Below are 10,461 nucleotides of genomic sequence, written 5' to 3' on the forward strand. Positions count from 1 at the left end.
AAAATTTGTATATGCTAAGAAACTCAGGCTATGTGAACCTTTTCTAAGGATGTCACATGTGCTTGGGAGTCCTTTGAATAGCATCGTGACTTTATTGGTGGCACTTGCATGAACTACAATAGTCGATTCTTTCCCCGGAAAGTCTCAATTAATTTCCAGTTCAGAAAATTAAATTTAATCAGAACTTTTGTGTGTCCTTTACTTTTTTACATGACTTCTTGGCAACAGTGGCATATAGCTGCCTAACTGTTGAGTTAACAGTACAGTTAGTACACGAATAATTCTGGATTATGCAGTTGTTGTTAGTTACCTGGAGGTGTCAGTGGAATGCTTAAATTTCCTCACCTTTGCTAAAAGCTTTGCTTGGAAATGGGCACTGAATGAGCTTTCCTTTTGTGTAAGCATGAAAGAGTGTACATGTTAATATCTCTTAGAAACTGTACGGTAACCTTTACTAATATTTTCTGTCCACTCACATACAATGGTAAGTTGAAAGCATTGTTTCCCAATTAAAACATTTAAAGATAAGAATAGCGATGGCTGTAGGCTTGCCCTCTCACTAATATGCTTTTCTTAGTCTCCATAGGGTCCCATCAGAAAAAGAGTCCACTCAAAACAGTGCTTTTTGAGGGAATCACCTGGGCCAGTTAAATTCAAAGCAGAGAGGGCAACTGGTTTTTGCCATTCCAAAGGACCAAACTTGATAGACTGCTCTTAAAGACTAAGGACATGGGGCAATCAAGGGGTGTTATGAAGTGTGAAGAAAATTGAAACCCACATTGTTGAGAATGGGGCCAGGAATGTTCCACTGAAGACTTTTTTCCATCGTGCCCTGCTCATCCTTTGAGGATAGCAAGGCCTGCCCTCTGAGGCTTTTCTTGGGAGGCCGTGCTTCAGTCCTGAACTTGCCCCTTCAGACTCAGACCCAAAGACAGGTATCTTCCTCGCTCACAGAAAAAGCATGTCCCGCACTCAGCACCCCGAGTCTCCTAAACTGCGAGAGAACACATTTCTGTTGGTCAGAGTCACCCATCTGTGGCATTTCTGTGGATAGTAAGCACTAGAGAGAAAACAGTCGGCGATAATATCATGGGATCAAAGTTTTCTAGTTCAATGAAGTAGTTCCTCGTCATCGTCAATTTACCTTGGTGCTTGATGCGTTGCTTTATTTGTTTATGGCACATAACTGAGCAATCATTGCACAGCTGAATACAATTTTTATGCTATTTTGTTCTTTACATTTCCAAACTTAACTTGAATTAGTTCAACAGCCTTTAAAGGATTCATTTTACTAACTGCTAGTAATGATTTAAAAAATCATTTATGTTAATCAGATATTCTAACTCATATATAAATTCTCATTTCATGAAAATACAGAGGTTAGAAATTTTTTCCTATAGGAATCATTTTGAAAAGTTTGTTTGGATTGTTGTTTGACCAGAATTAGCCACTCATAATTGATAATGATAATAATAAGTGACTAGGGCCTGAGGATATGATTCTCATATGGGAAATTGTTTTTTTTTTTAGAATTTTTAATTGCATACTCTAAACCAGTGGTTCTCAACCTGTGGGTCGTGACCCCTTTTGGGGTTGACCTACCCTTTCACATGGGTCGCCCAATTCATAGCTGTAGCAAAATTACAATTATGAAGTAGCAATGAAAATAAATTTATGGTTGTGGGGAGGGTCACCACATCATGAACTGTACTGAAGGCTTGCGGCAGTAGGAAGGTCGAGAACCACTGCTCTAAACAAACACATCAAATTCTGATCTGAGTTCTTAATTATCACCACAGGACACACACAGCCTCTGGAGTAAGTGCATGTGGAATGAAGCTTGATTGATTTCAGATGTTGCATCTGAAAATCAAATCTCATGCTGGTTCAAATTGTAATTGAAAAGTAAAAACAACAAAAATCAACAACAACAACAAAAAACCCAGGCTGTGTATTTGCTGGAACAGCTTAGGGAGTTTGGTAGTGTAATGAGACTGCTAACTGCAGAGCGGTGAGTGGCTCAAACCCACCACGCTGCTTCATGGGAGGAAAAGCAGGCTGTCTGCTCCTTTGAACCCCCCAGGGGAAGTTCCAGCCGGTCCTTAGTGTCATGAGAAGTCATAACTGACTCAGTGGTATTGAATTTGGTTTTAAGTAATGGTTATGCACAGGTTCAACTAGCTCAAAACTGCGAATCCTCTTCACCCTAAGGCAGGAGGGGGAAGTGGGCCAAGAAAGAAAGGATTTGTAGCTTCATCTCTATTCCCCTCTGAAGAGAAAATTATTTATTGTTTATTACTGAGGTAAATGTCAATGTTTCTTTGAATGGTCAGTTTACTGTTATAATTTTGTTTTAATTGTAGGTGAAGTTAAAATGAATTATTTGGGCAAACCATATGTAGCCATGGTCACCACTTACCAAATGGCAGTTCTTCTTGCTTTTAACAACAGCGAGGTGGTCAGCTACAAAGAACTTCAAGACAGCACCCAGATGCACGACAAGGAGCTGACGAAGACCATCAAATCGTTGCTTGACGTGAAAATGATTAACCACGATTCAGAAAAGGTTTGTCAGAATATTTCAAGAAATTACACATTGTAAACAAGACTTCCTTGGAGTAGCCACAGTTTGAAGAGTGGGGTGATATCTGTTCGTGCTTGTGCTTTAGAAACCACAGACATCAGCTACCTTAAGGCACCGCAAGTATAGCTCTGAATTTGAGAAATCAGAGACTAGTATGCAACTTTGTGCCTGTGTGCAGACATGTGCATATATGCGTCCACTGCCTTGTGTCGCTTGATGCTGCCTATATATGTACTGTAAAATTTTACTAGAAGAGTTAATTTGTAATTAAAAAGTAAAAAATTCTGATTAATTGGGGTCTTAAAATCAGATAAAGTCTTTGTTTTTTTTAAAAACCAGCATATCCTGATATTTACATGGTGAAGAAAACAATAGCTTCCAAAATTGTTCCTAAAAGAAAATTCTTGTAGATAAGTGTTTGATTTTTTATTTTGGAAATGACTGTACAGCTTTCTTCATGAGTTCATGAGATCTTTAAGATGATAGCTAGGCTATTATTGAGGAGCTATAAATAGCAGATATTCTATAATGTTCTATAACCATGCCTCAAATGATTCTTAATGTTTCTGATTTCAGAATCTTAACATGATGTTAAATTCTTTAGTGTCCTTACTTGGGTTTTATTTTGTTTTTCATAAAGCATCTTATTTTTGCTGCCCAGAAATTTACAAATTAAACACAGGTAGCTTGTTTGCACATTAAGTATGACTCTTGATCCTGTAGTCGCTTTCCACTCACTTGGCACACATTTTGTTTCATTTTCTGCCTCCAATGTCCCCCACAGTGCATCCACCCAGCGTCCCCACAGTGCATCCACCCAGCGCCCCCACAGTGCATCCACCCAGAGTCCCCACAGTGTGTCCACCCAGTGTCCCACACAGTGCCTCCACCCAGCATCCCCATGTGCATCCACGCAGAGTCCCCACAGTGCATCCACCCAGTGTCCCACACAGTGTCCCCACAGTACATCCCCCACAGTGCGTCTACCCAGTGTCCCCACAGTGAATCCACCCAGTGTCCTCACAGTGCTTCCACCCAGCGTCCCCACAGTGCATCCACCCAGCGCCCCCACAGTGCATCCACCCAGCGCCCCCACAGTGCGTCCACCCAGTGTCCCCACAGTGCGTCCACCCAGAGTCCCCACAGTGTGTCCACCCAGTGTCCCACACAGTGCATCCACCCAGTGTCCCCACAGTGCCTCCACCCAGCGTCCCCATGTGCATCCACCCAGAGTCCCCACAATGCATCCACCCAGTGTCCCACACAGTGCATCCACCCAGTGTCCCCACAGTGCATCCACCCAGTGTCCCCACAGTGCATCCACCCAGTGCCCTCACAGTGTATCCACCCAGCGTCCCCCACAGTGCATCCACCCAGCGTCCCCACAGTGCGTCCACCCAGTGTCCTCACTGTGCGTCCACCCAGCGTCCCCACAGTGCATCCACCCAGCGTCCCCACAGTGCATCTCTCACAGTGCATCCACCCAGTGTCCCCACAATGCATCCACCCAGTGTCCTCACAGTGCATCCACCCAGTGTCCCCACTGTGCATCCACCAGTGTCCCCACAGTGCATCCACCCAGTGTCCTCACAGTGCATCCACCCAGCGTCCCCACAGTGCATCCACCCAGCGTCCCCACAGTGCATCTCTCACAGTGCATCCACCCAGTGTCCTCACAGTGCATCCACCCAGTGTCCCCACAGTGCATCTCTCACAGTGCATCCACCCAGTGTCCCCACAGTGCATCCACCCAGTGAACCCTCACTTGCTCTTTTTTCGTCCTGTTTCATGTGAATTCCTCTTTCTTTCCTAACCCGTCTGAATTTTGTCCTGGGCAGAAACTGCCCTTACTGATCTCACGTGGGAGATTGTTCTAAGGTACGGTCTTCCCTCATGTCAGCGTTCCTTTTACTGATCTGTAGATATTTCATCGCATAAGTTTTAGAAATGCGATGCTTGTTTTCCCAAAGTGGGAGGTGGTGGCAAACGACGAGCCTTGGTGCATTTTCAAGATGCAGATGTTCAGTTCTGCTTGTTCAGTTCACTGGGCTAACCTTGCTGTTTTTTCCTCAACGGTGGTGCATGTGGTAATTGGACCAGAAAATAGCTTACCCTAAAGCCCAGACTGATGGGAAATTCTGGCAAATGTAACCTGAGGAAAAATTTTTTCCCCGCTTATTTTCTGGTTTTACTTTTCTCTTAAAATAATCCTTATAGGGATCATGCAATATATACACACACACACACACACACACACACACACACACATACATACATACATACCATATTGAACGAAGGGGGAAGTGCAGAGTGGAGACCCAAAGCCCATTTGTCGGCCAATGGAGATCCCCTCATAGAGGGGTTTAGGAGAGGAGATGGGTCAGTCAGGGTGCGATGTAGTACCGATGAAGAACACAGCTTTCCCCCAGATCCTGGATGCTTCCTCCTCCCAACTACCATGATCCGAATCGCGGGACTGGATAGGGCAGAGGTTGTGCACTGGTACATATGAGGGCTGGAGGTACAGGGAATCCAGGGTGGATGATACCTTCAGAACCAAGGGTGTGAGGGGCGATGCTGGAAGAGTGGAGGGTGAGTGGGTTGAAAAGGGGGAACTGATTACAAGGATCCACATGTGACCTCCTCCCTGGGAGATGGACGGCAGAGAAGGGGGGGAAGGGAGACACCGGATAGGGCAAGATATGACAAAATAACGATGTATAAATTATCAAAGGCTCATGAGGGAGGGGGGAGCGGGGAGGGAGGGGGTAAAAAAAGGGACTTGATGCAAAGGGCTTAAGTGGAGAGCAAATGCTTTGAGAATGATTAGGGCAAAGAAGGTACGGATGAACTTTATACAATTGATGTATGTATATGTATGGATTGTGATAAGAGTTGTGTGAGCCTCTAATAAAATGTTTAAAAAAATGATCCTTATAATGTGAGCATTATGAGAGTAGGTTTTTTACTTGGCCGTTTAATTCTTCTGTATGTTGTTATCAGCAAGTTCTTTATTTCATAGTTTCCTCTTTTACAAAGCTGTGAAATATTTTTTAAATATAGGAGGAAGTCGATATAGAATCATCATTTTCATTAAATATGAACTTCAGCAGTAAAAGGACAAAATTTAAAATTACTACATCGATGCAGAAAGATACGCCTCAGGCAAGTGCTTTTAAATGTCATCTCAGTTCAAGTGGTAATATTGAACGAATATAAAACATTGCCCTCCAAAGTTAATAATATGGATGGTTCTTTGCATTTACTGTCCTATAAACCTTAAAAAAAAGTCAGTCAGACTTTAAGGTAGCAATGAGCACAGAGGGAGAATAAAGATGTAGCTTTGATTTGCATTATTTCTCTAAAAGCCTTCCCTTGAGAAGTAATAAAGTGACCACAGTCGCCCCCGCCCCCCCTCCAAGTTTACTCTAGCCACTGTTGAGCCGATGCGGCTCATGCAGGCGTGCAAGGTACAGTACTCCATGGGGCTTTCAGGGGAGACGCCAGGCCTGTCTTCCCAGGTGCTTTTGGGTCATTCAACCATTTCGACCAGCGGTTCTCAACCTGTGGGTCTTGACCCCTTTGGGGGTCAAGCGACCCTTTCACAGGGGTCGCCCTATTCATAACAGTAGCAAACTGACTGTTATGAAGTAGCAATGAAAATAATTCTATGGTTTTGCGGAGGGTGGGGGTGGGGAGGGGGTCACCACAACATGAGGAACTGTATTAAAGGGTCGCAGCATTAGGAAGGTTGAGAACTTCTGATTTCGACTAATAGTTGAGCACATTTTGACACTCAGATTGATTTACATCGTAGAAAGGTAGGTGCGTGGAGAAAGGCTTTTCCACCGAAGGGTCGTATTAATTGCCGATTCTGGTCTAATGGGTCTAGAGTGAGGCCAACACTCCACACTTCAAACAAACTCCCAGGCAAGCCAGTTTTACATCCAGTAACAAACACATGCTACCGCTGAGCCTCTCAGGCAGCGGTTATTATTGACTTGCCTGGGAAAGAAAAGCTGTTCGTACAGCGTAGGTTTTGATTGCTTGTGTTGTTTTATCTTGTCCTTGAGCTTGGTGCAAGATGCGAAGGTATATGATAAGTTAGACCTTCTCTCAGAACTTGACCGCCCCACTGGGGAGACAAACACGAATTGCATTCAGTTCTTCCCTAAACTAGGCACAGTCTTACTTTTTTACCAGGCTAATGAGTAATAACTAGTAACATCAGAATTATATTTTACTGTTTAAAAACTGTCATCACGTGGTCTCCTAGTGTTTCTTTGAGCTTCCCAGAGTTAAACTTTTGTGACCCATCCTTCCTAGCTTCGCGCCTTGAACCAATACTGCCCTTCCCAGCATTTCCCTTTGACGCCTGGTCCAGGCTGCGCCGTGGTGACGAGTCTGGCATCACGGGTAGTACAATGGTCTTTGAAATGATGGCTGTGTCATTCCAGGCTTATTATTACCTCATTATGTTAACAATACCGTTAACTTGTGATATATAGACCAATATGGGCACATGGTGATATTAAGCACGTCATAACTGGATAATTCGATGCTAGGTACTAATGGGAGATTTTTATGTGAACTCATTGATAGAATGAGTTAAAACAAGCGCGGTGACTTTAATGTCCCATCTTCTCATTGTCCCTCCTGTAAAACAGGAAATGGAGCAGACCAGAAGTGCTGTCGATGAAGACCGGAAAATGTATCTTCAAGCCGCTATAGTTCGCATCATGAAGGCGCGAAAAGTGCTTCGACATAACGCCCTTATTCAAGAGGTGAAGTATCTCCCCACGACGTACCGTTGATAGGGAATCATACGCTCTCCATGTACCAAAAGCACACTCACCGCCACTGCATTGATTCCGGTGCAGGGAGACCCTCGACAGGGCTTCTCAGCGTCGGTATCTTCACAGGAGCACGCGGCATCTTCTCTGGCCCCAGGAGCCGCTGGTTGGTTTGAACTGCCGACCTTCTGCTCAACAGCCCAACACCTAGCCCACAGTCCCACCATAGAGAGATAATGAAAACCGAACATGTTAGTGACCTTTTCAGATTTACTGTGGCTTAAGTTTAAAAGTCTAAATCTCACCAATTTATTGTAACTTCTGTCGAGTTCTTGAAGAAAATGGGCCACCTCAGAGATTTGTTCATTGCAGACATGGGTTCTGGCACAGGTGACGAGACCGCTCATTGGGAATAGACCTGACGCAGAGCAGCACACATAGGCCGGCTCCTGCTCACGGAGAAATGTGCACTCTCATACGTAAACGTAATCAGTACTCCGGTAACTTGGAGAAGACCTGACTTAGGACGTGTTCTTGAAAGATTTTTGAGAAACTGTAATCTCTGTTCAGAACTGGCAGTTAAGTAGAGATGATGTGAACGTTTCAGAGGTTGGGGCATGTAAGTACTTAGATTGTTGTTATTGTTATAATATAGCTTCATTTAATGATATGAATATTATTAAAATTTCCTATATCTATATTCCACATCTGTTCCCTCATAGTATAAAAGTTACTTTGCATAGATTGTTTTTAGACATTTCAAAATTAACCTCACTCCTCCGGCTACCCCTACTCAGTTGTTAGAATATTAATATCATGCGTAGTGTACGCACCATGATTTTATTGGCTTTATCTCATTTTGTTATTTTAACTGTCTTTCCTATACAGATGTAGATCTCAGAAGGCTGAATAAATACAAGGTTCTTTAATAACCGATTGATGGTGGTCCCTTAATGAGCAGTAGTTTGACATCCGATTCTTTCTTACACAGGTGATTAGCCAGTCAAGAGCTAGGTTTAATCCAAGTATCAGCATGATTAAGAAGTGTATTGAAGTTCTAATAGACAAACAGTACATCGAACGAAGCCAAGCATCAGCGGATGAATACAGTTATGTGGCGTGACCTTGCGCGCCTCCACGTGTGGGTGTGAGAAGATCATTGCCATCACCTTGGTGTTCCTGTGGGAAAAAGCAGGCCCGTGCCTCCATAATTTGGTCATTCGGCAGCCCCTGTTTTTCTGCTGTTTACAACATCACCAGTGCCACGTCACGAGCGTCAAGGAAAACGCCTATCGATATTTCAAGCTCATGCCATTGTGACATTCTTAAGACTATGAAATGAACGAGTGAAGTGTTGCTGAAATGTGGGAATTTGGTTGGGTACCATGCTTTCTCTCCCTTTCACGTTTGCAGTTGATGTGTTTTTTTTTAAATGTATCTTAAAGGACATAAAATTTAAAAACCTAAATATTGTAATATGACAGATAACCTAATAATTGTATCTACATTAAAATGACAAACATGATATTGCTGCTTGTCAAATAAAAAAAATAAAGAAATAGAATGCTTTTTTTTTATGTGGATGACCTGTCAAATTCTGTATTTTAATGTTAACGAAGCCTCCAAGCAGGAAATGCAGTGGTGATTGCCTTTTGATCCGGATTCTTGCGTTCGCTTGTACTCCTTCTTACTTCAGTCCTCCGTGAAAACTGTATAGATTTTTGTTCTTAAAGAATGTCAACATCAAGAATGTTCGATTTCATCGGGAGTTTCTGGTGGTGTGTGGTACACATGAAGTATGGGACGCCTATGTGGTTGCCGCGCATTTGGCATGGAATGAGCTTTTTTATCAAAAGCCATTTCATTTCTGTTTTCTTTTTTCTTTCTTTTTTTTAAAATATGGAACGCTTCACGAATTTGCGTGTCATCCTTGCGCAGGGGCCATGCTAATCTTCTCTGTATCGTTCCAATTTTAGCACATGTGTTGCCGAAGCAAACACCATTTCTGTTTTCATAATATATCAGTTCTTCTCAAAAGAGATTCAAAGAAGTGAAAGATGAAATTAGTGAAAGTGAAAAGATGGAATGAAAACAGACCTCGTCCTGAGCTTTCTGAGGCTCCTGGGTGTAGCTTAGCAGCCCAGCTCTGTCATCTTGCCTCGTGGGAGATCCGTGAGATGCGGTGCTCCCACTTGCTGCCGGCTGAGGCTTCTGCCGTGCCCTTCCTGTAACACTCAGAGGCTGACCGTCACAGGCAGGTTTGCAATGCGGACATGTAATACAGCTTTACTTTATGGGACTCAGAGTCATGAAATGCCATTGTATTAATTTCTATCATTTGGCAGCAGTATTAAGATACATTGATCTGTTGTCATTTTTATTATTTACCCATCCTGCAAATGCAAATGAAACCCCCCCCAACTTTTATATTATTCCATATTTTCTTCTAATACTTAAAAGTTTGTATTTCTAGCAATTAAGGTCTTCAAAAAACCAGGAAACCCAAACCCAGTGACATTATCAAAACCCCAGAAAGAGCCAGATGTCTGCCCACAAGGTACGGTGTTTATCTCATTATCCAACAAATAAATAATGACATGGTATTTAATACATAGCCTGGATTTAAAATATGCTTATTATAAAAGTGACATTGATAGTGTGATTTATTAAAGTGCGCTTTTCCTAACTGGTGTCACGTACATGTTTAAAAATCCATTGAGGTTATGACTTTGACATTGCACATCTCATGTTACCGTCCTTAATACAAGTAATGGCAAACTGCATAATAATAGAGTGTTATACATTCACTGTCAGAAATCAAACCCGTGTTTTGCTAACTTGTTGATAAAAGTTTTTGAATTTTTCAAAATTTATAAACATCCCTTTCAAGACCTAATTATTTTCTGCTTTGACTTTTTTTGTTTAGATCGTGCACTTTCAGTTGCGGGAGGCATTTTTAATGAAACCTTTTTTCCCTCCAGCAAGTGTGGGTTTTGACAGGCTCAAGGCCAGAGGACTGTGGTGCTGGGGTTGATGTGAAGAGACCCGTTCCTTCACATGCATGCAGTTAACACAGGTCCCCAC

General features: G+C 42.8%; 1 protein-coding gene and 1 non-coding gene across 9 annotated transcripts in view; one reads left to right on the plus strand and one right to left on the minus strand.

Annotated features, from left to right (window-relative positions):
- Positions 1-10,127, plus strand: part of CUL2 (cullin 2) — a 59,035-nt gene extending 48,908 nt beyond the window's left edge. For 4 of the 8 annotated variants that reach the window (XM_075550290.1, XM_075550292.1, XM_075550291.1 and 1 more), the window contains 4 exons: positions 2,364-2,566; positions 5,648-5,749; positions 7,252-7,368; positions 8,369-10,126. In XM_075550290.1, the coding sequence (XP_075406405.1) occupies positions 2,364-2,566; positions 5,648-5,749; positions 7,252-7,368; positions 8,369-8,500 (554 nt within the window). In that variant the 3' untranslated portion in view covers positions 8,501-10,126. Of the gene's footprint in view, positions 1-2,363; positions 2,567-5,647; positions 5,750-7,251; positions 7,369-8,368 lie in introns of all 8 variants that reach the window. The other 4 variants (XM_075550295.1, XM_075550294.1, XM_075550297.1 and 1 more) reach the window with 2 other exon arrangements.
- On the minus strand, positions 9,271-9,377 carry LOC142449460 (U6 spliceosomal RNA). The gene has a single exon (XR_012784621.1). It is a non-coding gene; the product is annotated as a U6 spliceosomal RNA (small nuclear RNA).
- Positions 10,128-10,461: the final 334 nt, after the last annotated feature.

Source organism: Tenrec ecaudatus, chromosome 5 (assembly GCF_050624435.1).
Source record: "Tenrec ecaudatus isolate mTenEca1 chromosome 5, mTenEca1.hap1, whole genome shotgun sequence".
NCBI classification, from domain to species: Eukaryota; Metazoa; Chordata; class Mammalia; order Afrosoricida; family Tenrecidae; genus Tenrec; species Tenrec ecaudatus.